This window comes from Cynocephalus volans, chromosome 8, assembly GCF_027409185.1.
Source record: "Cynocephalus volans isolate mCynVol1 chromosome 8, mCynVol1.pri, whole genome shotgun sequence".
Taxonomy (NCBI): domain Eukaryota; kingdom Metazoa; phylum Chordata; class Mammalia; order Dermoptera; family Cynocephalidae; genus Cynocephalus; species Cynocephalus volans.
In genome coordinates this window covers 29499524-29513870 of record NC_084467.1, presented here as the reverse complement: position 1 = coordinate 29513870, position 14347 = coordinate 29499524, and the positions used below count along the sequence as shown (strand labels likewise).

Genomic DNA, 14347 nt, shown 5'->3' with positions numbered 1-14347 from the left:
CTCCATTGTCACTGCCTGCCTACTCTCATGTCCCCTCTCTCAGTCTTCTATTCATATCCATGCCTTAAATTTGATGACTATGGAATCCAATAGAAATGGGTGCAAATTCCGGGTCTAGCACATTTCAGCTGACAGTAGGAAAGTTATTCAACCTCTCTGGCCTCCATTTCTACTTCTATGAAATGGGGATAATAAAAGAGCCTTCTGCCTTTTAAATCTTCTGTGGGAAGATTTATGAGATATGGCACCAGAATGCTTAGCCGAGTGCCTGGTGCTCAGTACACGGGAGCTGTTCTGCTCATCACTAGTCCCTCCAGGGGCAGCCCCCTGTCTAAAGTACGTCCATGCTTGAAGGTGATGGCAGTGGGAGAGATGGCCCATCAGCCATGGTCATCCTGCTAGACCACAGTGGTGCAGGACCTAAACCTTATCCTGCTGAGTCCAAATAAGCAGGCTTGGGGGACTGACTCATATTGACCAGACTCACAGGGAACTGAGGTACACATCAAGGTTCCATTCCCTTCCTTTACTTGGAGCATTGACACTGGGAGCCCCTATTTGCCATCTGGAGCTTCTGTGTCCTGGTGTCAGGTACCAAAGAGCCTGCCTGGGGAGTGTGGAGGCAGAGCCATAAGGGTGGTGAGCCTGAAGCCAAGAGGAGGGCTGCTGCCAGAGAGGCAGCAGGAGACAAGCCCTGAAGAGTCTTAAGTGCTGAACCAAAGAATTTGAATTTCATCCTGAGAACTGTGGGGCATAACTGAAAGATGTGGAGCCAGGGGGTGACATCAACTAGGCACTGGAGGAAATCTCTCTGCAGCTGAGCCAAACTGGAGCCAGTCTGGAGGCCATCGCAGGACCTGGTGAGGACGAGCATGGTGGCCTAACCCAGAGTGCTGCAGTGGGAAAGGAGGGAGTAGGTGGCATAGTGAGGAGACGAGAAGGTGCAGTCGACGAGGTTGGTGACTCGTTGGATGGAGGAGGTGGGGAAAAGGGAGGAATCAAGGACAAGGCACAGAATTCTAGCTTGGACAGCTGGGGAAGGGGTGTGGCGGCATCCTCAGGTCAAGGGTTTGGGAGAGGTAATGAGGTCAGTTCAGGACATGCTGGGATTGGAGTCTCAGGAACTGGCTGGCCACATGGCTGGGCTCTCAGAGGAGAAAGCAGGGCTGGAGGCAGAGATTTGAGAGTCATCATTACAGCCTATGGGGAGCCTCGGAGATGGAAACAGGGACTCGGCTCAAGGAGAGAAGAGGTGAGGACCTTGGGTCGGGGGGTGCCCTAAACAGCACAAATGAAAGGGAGGAATCCACAAGACACCTGAGCTGGCATGGCTGGGAGGAAGGAGGAGAACCAGGAGAGCGTGGGGTGAAGGAGGCCAGAGCAGGAGGGGCTGGTGGAGTCAGGGTCCCAAGCTGCAGGAAGGTGCAGGGAGGTGAGGAGTGAGCAGCATCCATGGGTTGGCAGGAGTGTGATATCCTGGGGGTACTGGCTCAGCCCCTGCATGGGTCTTTGAGTGCTCCTGGCCTCAAACTGTCCAGACCTGTCCTGTCTGCTCTCCCAGGCCCTTGATTCAGAGGGGTGGCGGTTGGGAGGGAAAAAGGTGACACATAAATACCCTCTGGGCTGCAGGAACCGTTGTTCTTTTTTCTCTCAGGTGTTGCATTTCACTATAGCATGTATGACCAGATAAGGAGTTGTCCCTGGCTCTTCAATGGGGCTGGGCCAAGATGGGGACAAGGAGTGGCCATGGGCAGCCTTGGCATATTGTTTCCTCCCCTGTGAAGAAGTGTTACTGCCCAAATGTCCACTCTGCTTCCTCATAACACTGAGTGCAGACCAGGGAGGCGGCACAGCTAAAAGTGCCCATTTTCTCTGCCTGACTCCTCTTCCAGACAGTGAGGACCTGACGTGTTGAACTTGGCTGTTGCCCCCACGCTGGCCATGGGGCTGGACATGCAGAGCAAGCACTGATGAATGAGGGACATGGATGAGCACGCAGGCTTGCACGCCTTGCCCAAAGACGTCGCTCTGGGGTCATGACTATCTGGCTTCCCAGCCACAGTAGGCTAGGGCAGTGTCTGGTGTCAAGGCCATGACCCCATCACCCATGTGTTCCGACCAAAAGCCAGATCTTTTTTCTGGCCTACATGCACTGGTGTTAGGAGGGGCCCTAAACCCCTGTTTGTGTGGCCAGGAAAAGCTCTGCCCAAGACACCTCCTTCAGTCTGGGCCAGTGTACTGGAAGCAAGGCATGCTGGGAGCTCACCTGGGACAGTCAGAATCCTGCATGGACAGGGCAGATGAGCACAGGGGAAACAGGAACTACAAAAGTGGACTCTTGTCAGGTGACTGAGGAGCTCTGCAGAAGCTCAGAATATCACCAGGATCTGTCTGAAGAGGACCAGGTAAGCCAGTGAGAGCTGCAGGAAGGACCTGGGGCCCTGTTGAGAGCTGCCACAGAACTATCAGTTCCAGATTGCAGCAAGCAGACACCAGTCTGGGGCAAGTCCTGGAAGGAGCCTGGAAGGAGGTCAGAGTCCAGACAAACAGGTGCAAGAGAGCTTCAGGGGTGAAGGGAGTATTGGGAGGGCAACTGAGGTCAGAGGCAGCACATGGAACATGAAACTCTCCTCCCAGGGATCATCATCTGCTCATTTATTCAACGGAACTTTACTGAGCACTTCCTAACCTGGGCTCCTGGAGAGCAGAGCCCAGGCAGAGGCTTATGCCTTTTCTTCATTCAGGGATGTGATGCCAGGGAGAGGGTGAGGAGCCCAGAAGTAAAACAGGAACAGGGGGAGACAATACAAGGAGGCATGACTGAGCCAGTTGCCACAGAGTGAAACTAATGGCTCAGTCCATGAGTCTGTGCCCTGAAAAATCCTTACAAAGTATCTCAGCATCAAGAGAGGACAGAGGCACAGGTTTACCCACTGGCTCCTGACTTCTGCGCATTCTGGGTGTAGCATGGAGGACATGGGATCCCATCAGAATCCTGCAGCAGCATCCATGGAAGCCACAGGGCTGGAGGTGAGAGGTGCCCAGGTGGGCAGGTGGTGGATGCTATCAGATTGTACCTGCAGGAGACTGGTCAGAGCCAGAGGGTTGAAACTGATGCAGGAGAGGGGTTGGAGCCCAGCACTGACCAACAACATGCCAGACCCAGGGTATGAGGGTGACCAGGGCAGATGTGGTCCTTGCCCTCCAGGAACAATGAATCAGTCAAGTGGTATTTCATTACGATTTTGGTCAGTGCTGCAAAGGGGAGTACAGGGGACTTTGGGAGTGGGAAACAGAGGACAGTGACTCAGGCTTCCCTGAGGAAGCAACTCTTCAGTGGCAATTTGGAGAATGAGGACAAGACGTCTGGCACATGTATAGGGCACCTAGCTGGCCGGGGTGCTGAGGTTCCTGCAGTCTCCTCTGGTCAGGACTGGCGGAGGCTGCAGCTAAGTGCAAGGAGTCCCTCAATGCCGGCAGGACTGTGCCAGGGCAGGCCCTGGACCGACACCATGCTGGGAATCTGCAGGGAGTGGGGAAAGCAATTTACTGAGAGACAGCAGCAGAGGTTCTTCTGCGTCCCTTGTAGTGTGCCAGGAAGGAGGGAAACCTGCTGAGCCTTCTGGAAGCACAGGACCGTCCCCATGGGGACTCAGGAATCTGGCGGCTCTCCCAGGCTTGGGAAAGGTACACCACGCTTCTCGCTGCTGGGCGTCGGTCAGCTCAGGAGGCCTGTGTGTGAACCACAGGAACGTGACCCATCAGTTGACACTTAGGAACTTTCTAGCCCATGTTCCCATCTGTTTAGATATATGTGGGCTGTTTGCCGTGCTGTGTTCCAAGGTCACCAATGGCTGCAGTGCTAATTGCTAAGTTGGGCAGCTGGCTGGTGGGTCAGCAGCAGATACTGTTTATGACTCAGTGTACCCCACTCTGGAAACTGCAGTGTGGCACTCCTGAGGGAGAGCTTGCTGGGTGACCTCTTTTAAACCTTCAGTGTTCCCATGGATCAATCTATTCATGTGTTCAATAAATCTATTGATCAGGCCCCATGCTAGGTGCTGTGCTGTGGATATAGCCGTGAGCAAAACAGGCAGGACCCCTTTCCTGATCCTCAGGATCTTACATTCTAGTGGAGGAAACAGACAGTGATCTGTGAACACAGGAATGGATTCGTCACCATCGGGCAGTAAGGCTGCCCTCCGCTCAGGAAGCTGGTGAGTGAATCACAGGGATGAGTAGTTGACCCATTGGTTGACACTTAGGAATTTACTAGGACCTGTTTCCCCTTTATTCAGCTGTGTGGGTTGTGCAGGATGTTGGTTTGAAGGTTAACGTGCAGGGCTCTTCAAGGGGTACAATATTTTCTCAAGCTTCGAAGCTAGTGGGTCAGCTGCAGATACCACCTGTGACTTGCTTTACCCTCGTGTAAACTACCATGTGATCAGCCAGCTGGCTCTGAGGACATGTTCATTGGGTGTCTCTTCTAAACCAGCAACATCCTCCTCATTCATTCCCAGAATCTCTACTGAAGGCCTACTGTGTGCCAGGTACTGTGCTAGCCATGGGGCATACAACAGTGCAAGGACAACAGGCTCAAGTCCCACTCTCATACGTTTATGGTCCAGTGGGGGAACAAGACCCAGAGAACCAGCTAGTACCTCTAAAATCACAGCCATGATCAATGCTAGGAATGAAAAGTGCCTGGTGCTATGACAGTAGGATTGTGTCTGTGGAAGCGATGTTTGAGCTGAAATCCAAAGAAGCAGGCACTTGCTAGACAGAGTTTGGGGAGGAAGAGGTTCCAGGTGGGGAAAAGTACACGTGCAAATGTCCTGAGGTGAAAGAGAGAGAGAGCATGGATTGGAGGGTGTGACAAAGGCCAGTAGGAAGAGAACGAGGGGGAACATGGTATAAGGTAGTGCTGGGGAGGTAGGCAGGGGCTAGATCTGCACTTCTTGGCACAGTAGCCACCAGCCACATGGGGTCATTTCAATTTAAAATTATATTAATAAAAAGTAAATAAAGGTATAAATTCACTTCTCAGTTTCACAATTCACACTTCAGGTGCTCCACAGCCACATGTGGCTAGCACTTGCCATATTGGACAGTGCAGATATAGAAACATTCCCATCATTGTGGGAAGTTCTATTGGACAGCACTGGGCTAGATCATGCATGGCTTAATCAACCCCTAATAAGAATTTTTTATCCTAAGGGCATTGAGAAGTCCTGCCGTATTTTAATTAGCACCAGGGACAGGGAGAGATTCTAACTGGAGAAACACCACTTTGGGAGAAGAGCAGAAGGTGAATTCCATGGATGCCACATAGCAGGGATGTGGGCAGGGAGCCAGCAGACAGAGCCCCAGGGATGAGTCCTGCATGACAGGCAGGAGTGAGGCTGGCTTTCTCGGGTGGCTGTGGAAACAGCAGAGGGATCTGGGGGAGGCAGGGCATATCAGCGCCTTCCCACAGCCGCAGGGCTCCCAGCCTGACCAAATGACTTGAAGTGTATGCTGGGGAAGCACTGGTGGCAGCCACGGTCAGGAGCCAGAGTGAAGTTCAGGTGTCTGGGAATTCAATGCTGGGATCAGGACAGGGCAGGGTGGGCCCAGCCGTAATGCCTGCCCATCACAATGGGACAGGTGCTGGGGCAGGGCCTGCAGCAGGCTGTAGAAGGAGTTCCATGCATCCTGCGCAGGGTCTAAGTGGCTGATGTATTAGTTTTCTAGGGCCGCCACAACAAATGATTGCAAACCGGGTGGCTTGGAGACCAGAAATCAGAAATCAAGGTGTCAGCAGGGTTGGTTCCTTTTGGAGGCTCCAAAGGAGACTCTGTTCCTCGCTCCTGTCCTAGCTTGTGGTGTGGCCAGCAGTCCCTGTCATTCCTTGGCTTGCATCTGCATTATTCCAGTCTCTGCCTCCATCCCCACATGGCCTTCTTCTCTGTGTATATCTGTGTGTCCTCTCTTCTTATAAGGACTCCAGTCATTGGATTGGGGGTCCACCCTAATTCAGTATGACTTTATCTTAACTTGATTATATCTGCAGAGACCTTGTTTCCAAATAAGGTTAGATTCACAGGACCAGGGGTTAGGATTTGAACATGATTTGGGGAGTACAACTTAACTCACTACTCATGGCTTGTATGGTAAAGTAGGAAAATGTTGAGCTTTGGGGTCACAGTGAACCAGGTCCATCTACTGACTCAGCCACTCACCAGCTTACACAAACCTCCTAGCCTCATTGAGCCCCCATATCCTCGTCTGGAATATGGTGATAATGTTAACTGCCTCATAGGGCTACGAGGAGGATTGCAAGAGGCAGTATATGTAGCACACTTAGCAATGCTTGGCATGTAAGAAGCATCCATTAACAATAGCAGTTCTTGCTATTTTAACTATAGCAAGTCACAGTCTGGGCAGGCAGACAACCTGGGGGATCCCAACCAAGAGGCTGAGCATAGAGATGAGGAATCTGATGGAGACCATTCTTGGGAATGGGACACCAGACACAGGTAACAAGCTGGGGTTCAGGGGCCAGGTATTAGTCCCTGGGGAGGACCACTGTCCTTAGAGGAGGCTGCACAATGACAAGTTCCTAGAACTAGGACCACAGCCCCAACCCCATTCCTAGAACCTGGTGGGAAATTGCCCAGCAGTCAGGGTGTCTGTATACTAAGGGCCAAAATGCAGAGCTAGAGCTGGTTGAGTAACTCTTGCCTTCAGTTCTGGGAGCTGGGGGCGTGGTAGAACAGCAGGGGGGATGGGGGGAGCCAAGTGACCTCACGTAGGGATAAAGGAGTGTGGGAGGGGCTGGAGCCAGGCGGCCCTGACAGATCCTTGGTAAGTGGAAAGCTGCTTATTGGAAAGAAGTATAGTTGTCCCTTAGTATCCATAGCGGATTGGTTCTAGGACCCCTTTCCTCCCACTCCCCGCCGCCACCGCCATTGATACCAAAATCCTCAGATGCTCAAGTCCCTTACATAAAATGACACAGTATTTGTATGTAATGTATGCACATCCTCCCATATACTCGAAATCATCTCTAGCTTATTTGTAATACTTCATACAATGTAAATGCTATGTAAATAGTTATGATACTGTATTGTTTTTTATTTGTATTATATTTGTCATACCATTATTTTTTATTTTATTTATTTATTTTTCCTGAATATTTCTGATCCTTGGTTGGTTGAATCCACGGATGCAGGACCCACAGACACGGAGGGTCACCTGTAAAGTCCTGGGGTGGCAGTCTTGCCTGGTCCATAGGCTTAGAAAATGTACAGCAAGGTCCTTGGCAAAGCAGGAGGGGGCAACAGATCACCTATAAGACCAATGAAGATGTTGGATAGGTCAAGGACATGATGATTGTAAATATGAGAGCAAAGACCAAAGAGCTTCTCCGAGCCTCAGTTTCCCTCTATAAAAAAAAATGTAAGGTTGGAATAGATGTTCTCAAAAGTCTCTTGTCCAGCTCTGACAGCTTATGATTTTATGAATCATCCTCAAAACTTGCACGAGTGGAAAGAGCCTGCCAAGATTAGGCCTTTCATTCTGAGTAATGAACTGAAACAGCAAAGGCTTGACATCTGTTCCAATCTTTCAAGGGAAGTTGGACAAAATAATGCCTTTTTCAGAGAAATTGTAACCAACAGTGAAATGTAGTATTTCCTGCCTAAACCAAACACAAAGTGAAGAACTCCAACCTTCCCAAAGCCCAAGGGAAAACACATGAAATCCCAGTGAAGGTCACACTGGCCAGTTGTCTTTCTTGCAGCTGTAGGCACAGAATACCGTGGACACCCGCCTCCAAATGTGTCAGAGCCAGAAAGCAGGAAAAATGGTGGGGAGATTCTGAAGGCTCTGAGAGGGTCTGGGGGAAAAAGAAAGCCTGTGGCCCTGTGGTTGGCTTGCTTGCCAGCCCCTGGAACACTTCTGGTGGAATAAGCGCTGGCTGCAAACACGTTGATCCCGCAGCCATAGATCTCTCATCTGACTTGTCATCCTAAGTCCAAGGAAGATTCACCACCACTGACTTTGAGCTTCTTCCCAAGAATCCACTTCAAGCCCTGGAGGCCATTCCCAGAGACCAGTTCCAAATACATTCTGTGTGATGATAATGACTTTGGAGTCAGAACAAAGTCTCCCAAAGCAATATGCTTTGAAGGGACAGGGCTGGGGGAGGCAAAGTTCTAGAATTAAAGGCTCACTACATCCCTGTCATGTCAACATTACAAAGGATCCTAGAACTTTACGACTGAAAAGGACCTTCCAGAGTGTCTCATCCTGGCTCCCACCCCATGCAGGAATCCGATCTACAGCCCCCAACAGGGTCTTACAGGACCAGAAGCTCCATGAGAGTAGGGACTAGGCCTCTTGCTCACCACTGGATCCCAGACTGGGCCAGGGCCTATGCAAAGTAGATCTTGAGCAAATCTACATTAATCACTCTGCACCTTCCCTGATCGTCGTCTCTCCTTTAATTGCTTTCCTTTGTACACACCCAGAACTGAGAGGGCTCTGGGATCTGGGGCAGTGGCAGCTGCCCTGTTCCTTCTTCCTGTGCCATCACAGCCAGGCAAGCACCAACTCACACATGCAGAAATTTACAAAAGGAAGTTCCCAGTATAATAATCCCTTATAATAGGCTCCTTCTCCCTGTCTTTCTCAGGTTCTGAAGTTCACAGAATCCCTGGGCTCTAAGTATCAATGATAGGGTGTGGGCTTTGCTGTCAAAAGGGGAAACCCTGGGGTGAGCAACACCAGACTTGTGTGTTTCCCAGATCTCCCCAGCCTGGGGTAACCGAAGAGCTGTCTAGAAACTAGGGTTCTATCCATACTAGCCTTTTCTCCTTGAAATCTGATTTTGATAGGATTGCTAGTTCCTATTCTAAAGATAAGCAAAGTCAGAGCTAGTGTTAACAGCTACCATTTAGTAAACAATTTGATTAATGTCCATCTCCCCTACTTGATTGTAAGCTCCATGAGGGCAGAACCCATGTCTATTTGAGTCAGCTCAGTATCCCTAGTGCTTAGTGGATCTCATAAAACAATGAATGAATGCATGGATGAATGGATGGATAGAGCTGGACCAAGCCAGTGGATGGCTGCCTGGAGACATTGCCTTGAGAGGGGATTTCAGAGGCAGGTCCCCTTGGCAACGGGTTTGAGTGCTGCCCTTTAGGACACAACCTCTCTTTCTCTCCTGGCCCCACCTGAGGAAAGGATGTGATAACTTGGCTCACTCTGAGGTGTAAATAACGACAGGATCCCAAGAGGCAGCCTCTCAAATGGGGAATACTATTAATTAAAAATATTCCAGAGGCTGAGATATGTTTTGAGAATGGGAAAAAGAAGCAGCAAATCGGCCACAGACCTAGCTGCACTCAGGAACCCATAGGCAGATAAGCAGAGAAGACACAAGGTCCCATGGCAGCACAGACTGTCATTGAAACTGAGCAGGTTAGGGCCTCATTGAGGGACAGAGCAAGCTGTGCAGGAATTTAGGATTGGAGGGTGTCAGGGAGGGTTTCTGGAAGAGGTAGCATGTTCAAAGGAATACGGATGGTGGTAGAATCACACGACAGGGAGAGCATTCTAAAAAGGACCCAGAGTGTGCAAAGCATGCAGGTGGGGAAGGGAATATGGTAGACAGGACACAATTTAATGGGACCTCATGAAGGAGGACAGCAGTGGGGTAAGGCTCGAAAGATGGGATGGGAGGGAAGGAGTTTGGATTCTTAATCAGGAAAGGCTCAAACCAAAGAAACAGAACATTAATTATTCCCTTCGTTAAAGCTGTGACGGGCTACAATGTATTAAGGCATGAGCATTTCTAGCATTACCCCATCCCCATCCTTCCCCCTATGCACCACTCCCCCCTAACAAGAGCCCTGGATTTGCCTGTTTAGTTCCTTGCCCACCCTTCCTCTCCAAGGAGGGTGTTGCCTTGCCCAACTAGTTTTGGGGGTGCTTTTAGGATATATAGAATGTCCGGGACGGGGTAAAGCAGTCAATAAGTGGATGGGAGAGAAAAGCAGATTTAAATAAGGATTATTGTGGATTCTAGGTCCTCTTATGGTGTATGAAAGACACAAATAAAGAACATGAGCTATTTTTAAATGTTTGTTGGTTTCTAAACTATATTTTTAGCAATGCACCACTTTGAGAAGGGACCACATGGGTGACAGCTTTAATAGGGTTCCATTCTGTGCCTGTTTATACCACTGTCCTCTTCCTCGAGGTCATGAGATCTTGGAGGACAGGGTTGCTAAGTCTAATTCATCATTGTCTCCCCAGCACCCTGGGCATGGCCTGGCCCAGGAGGGCTGGTAAATGTTGAAGCTTAGTGGTTAAGTGATCAGGGCTCAGGCAACTGACTCCACCTCACTTCCTCATCTCCCATCCCCCAAGAAAAGGCTTCTGTCCCCTGCTGGTCTTAGGCTTTGCTCACAGTCTGTCTGTCTGTCTCTCTCTCTCATTGCAGAAGGCAGATCTGGCCGTGGCCCCCCTGACCATCACCCACGTCCGTGAGAAGGCCATTGACTTCTCCAAGCCCTTCATGACACTCGGTGTGAGCATCCTATACCGCAAGCCCAACGGCACCAACCCCAGTGTTTTCTCCTTCCTCAATCCCCTGTCCCCAGACATCTGGATGTATGTGCTCCTCGCCTACCTGGGCGTCAGCTGTGTCCTCTTCGTCATTGCCAGGTAAGGCAATGCCTTGGCCAGAGCTCAGTCCAAGGTTGAAGGTTTAGGGAGCCAGACCAGTCTCCACATGCTCAGCCCTTGGCACAAGGGTCAGGCCACTGTAGTGCCTGCTCTGCTCCCCTCCCTGTGGTTCATATCCCTTCTATCCTTTAGGGAACATTCCATGTGTCCCCGGACTTGAATCACCTGGTCCTCACCTGGTCAGTGTCGATGACTCTGAGATGCAGCAGTTGCACCCCAGGTCCCATTAGCAGGCATGGAGAGATTAAGTCGTGACCCAAAGCTGCACCCCCTGCGCCAGGCACTCGGCACAGCAGATCTATGTGCATTGGGCGGCCCAGCAGGTGGCTTCAAGGTTGGAAAACAGGCCATGTCTATCTAGTCCACAACAGCAGGGGGAGCAGTGCCCCAGGAACTCACACACACCCACGTGCAGAAGCCTGGCACACACACATACCTACCTGTCTGGGATACATGCCGACCACATGTTTGCACATTTGGTTTTTCACATGAAATAGGCATAATGCATGCTTGCTGATAGGTGGGAGGAGGAGGTCGCTAGGGGACAGGTTTAGCTCATTAGAAGAGACACCCGAGACTCAGAAAGTCTCAATACTTGCCAAGGTCATACAAGCAATAGGTGACACCTCCGCCATTTGAACTTGGACCATGAAGTATCTTATCTGCTACCCACACCTCTGGCCAATGGTCTGCCCCAAGTTGGTGGCTGCTTGGCCCAGCTCCCCCACCCCCCTCCCAGTTGGCCCTCCGCCCCCTCCCTCCAGGCTCTAGTCCCAGCCCTGCCCCGGTTCCTTTTTTCTCTAAATCCTAACAAAGTGCAAAGAGAGACTTCTCTGGAGAGGCAATTTGAGATCCAAGGACTTGGTGTTTCGGGCTTTTTTTCTCCTGAGCCTTCCTTGAAAGCCCCCCACCCCCACCCCATCCCCCGCTCCCTCCTCCCACACAGAGAGAGACCAAAGGGAAGGATGGGAGAGATGAAATTGCTTTGCTCTAAAGCCTTTTGCTGCCTGGCCGGACTGGTGCTGCCGTGGCCGCCCTGCCTGGTTGACCCAGCCGGCAGCTGAGCCTTCCACAGAGAAGGCTTCATTACGCCTCTTGTCTCTTACAGTCTAACAAGCCTTTGAAAGCAGGGAGCCACTCTCCAGGGCTCTCGCCATAATTTTAGCAGCTCCAGCTGGCCTCTCAGCTCCCTACCCGCTCTGAGGCTCCAGCTTTTCCAGCATCAGTTCTGCCATTTGATGTGTGTCCCATCCCCCTCCAACTCAGAGCCTTTTATCAGCTGCGGGCAGCCGAGTCAGCTTTCCACACCTGCCTCCTGGCTAGCAGGCTAGGAGCCCCGTCCCCCAGGTTACTGCAGGGAGACTTTCTGGAAGAGATGGGGTTTCTAGAGCTGCCAGAATGATACGGGACACCTGAGGAGATAGGAGAGGGACAAGGGTCTCGGCCACCGAGCCGGGAAGAGCATCACAGTACAGTTGTCACTTTGTGCAGCACCCACACAGCACAATTCACACCCATCTTGTCAAATCCTTACAGCACAGAAGCAGAAACTGAGGCTCAGAGAGGTTAAGGCGTTGCTCAGAGTCAGATAGCTTAGAAGAGTTGGGCTTCAAACCCAGACCTACCCAACTTTATATCAAGGATGGCAGACATAGGTGCCTGCCAGGACCAGACAGGTAGCATAAGGGAGTGAAACAGGCCAAGTGATAGGCAGCAGGGAGTGGTGGGGTCTGCAGCAAACTGGAGATCACACAGCTGGCTAAAGGGCGCAGCTGCTATGTGGCTCCAGCAGACTGTGCCAGGCAGAGATTGCAGGGCCGGTGTTGCAAGGTTCATGATTTTTAGAGAGAAACTCAGATTTTTATGCAACACCTTGTGGTTTTTCTGTGTGGCCACTAATCTGATTTTTTTACAACACTAAGGGGGTCGAGCACGGCACATACATAGAGTGGATTCAGCTTTCTGTGCTGCCCCCCACCCCCAACTAAGTGACCTGTGTGCTTTGGACCACTCCATGCTGGCTGCTGAGATCTGGACACAGCTGCGAAGGGTCTGTGAAGGGAGGGCAGGTCCCCAGGCCTACTCCAGGGACCTCCGTCATGGCACAGGGCTGTCCATCTTGCAAGCTGGCCTGGCCTGGCCTCTGCCTGTCCAGCACCAGAGGTCCAGGAAGGGAGCGGAAGACGTTTTCTTGCCACAGAGAGCAGGACAGGCACTCGTGGCAGGGAGATTATACTAAGTGCCTGACCCAGGAGGCAGGGCTGAGAGGGAGCTGCCGGTCCATCCCCTGGGAGCCACATTGGAGTGTAGCCTTCTCCCCTGAATGGAGACTCCAGGTCGACTTCTAACTCCCATTTACTCAAAGACTAGAGGTCCCCTTGTAGCCGCAAGCAATAAATCTAAGATCCACCATTAACTTCAAGTGGCCCCTCCTTTACTTGTTCAGTGACCATCTGCTCCTGTTCTCTTCCTGTGGCCTTGGGGTTAGAGTCTGGACCCCCGTCCCAATGACTGCAGGATCCCAGACTCCTCCCTATCTGTAAAATGGGCACCTGGTGCTATCAACCTTTCAGGGGGTGGTGAGGATTCCAGCCTATAACATCACTTTATAACCATGAAATCCATTCTAGAACCTGTTATCTTTATCATGCTAAGCAATTCCACCTCTAGGAATTCATCTCCCTGAAACATCACCATTGAGCCACACTTCAGAGTTCTCCCAAATCTAGAAAGGCTTTGCTGCAAAGCCCCAGAGGACAAGGCCACCGTTTGGCATCAGTGCCCACAGAGGTGTGTCCAAGGATGTTTCTCTCAGCAGCGGTACAGCAGTAGAAAACGGGATGGCTTAAGTGCCCATCAATAGAGGAATGGTTAAAAACACCTGTGAAGTGGTTATAACTCATAAGGTAGATCCAGAAAACTGATCTGGAAAGAGATTGGTGACTTATTAAGTGAAAAACCAAGTTCCAGAACAGTATAATGATATGATATGGTATTTTTGTGTGTTAAAAGAAATCATATATATTTGTGTGCATATGTGTGTGTGTAACTGGTACATCAAAAGAGCAGGACCCATGAGATCTTATCAGAAATCATCTTTACTTTGTCTCTCACTCTGCCTTCCAGGGTGTTTGGGATGAAAGGGCTCCCCTTGGGCCCCTCTGGCAGCACCTCCTTAGGCAGCCCGTAGCCCATAGCCTCCCCCTGTTAGAGTTCCATTGCCCTTCTAGGGTGCAAGCCAAGGTAGACCTGGGCTTCATTCACATCCTTAGACCTGGTGGTCTCTGGGCTGTGGAACAATGCTATGCAGCAGGGAACCTCCTGTCTATACCTACAGAGCATGTGTCAGCCCGACCCCTGCCCTCCAGACTTCCCAGGTGTATCTGCTCCGTCATAGGCCGCACAGCAAGCTCCCAGCATCCTGTGAAGTCCCTCTCCCTCTGCTTGGCAGGGGAAGGGGGCCCTGAATGACCAGCTCTCCAAAGGCTTTCTCTAAAAACCCTTCCCACAACAGCCTCTCATCTCTGCTCTCTTGATCCTAGATCTCTTCCTTGTGGATTTTAGAGTCTCTAACCAGCTCATGGTCTTTTCCTTTGAAAATCCCCATTTT

General features: G+C 51.0%; 1 protein-coding gene across 2 annotated transcripts in view; it reads left to right on the top strand.

The window, feature by feature from the left end:
• Positions 1–14347, top strand: part of GRIK3 (glutamate ionotropic receptor kainate type subunit 3) — a 213674-nt gene that overhangs the window by 181065 nt on the left and 18262 nt on the right. For both annotated transcript variants that reach the window (XM_063104311.1, XM_063104312.1), the window contains exon 11: positions 10493–10716. In XM_063104311.1, coding sequence (XP_062960381.1) covers positions 10493–10716 — 224 coding nt within the window. The remainder of the gene's footprint in view (positions 1–10492; positions 10717–14347) is intronic.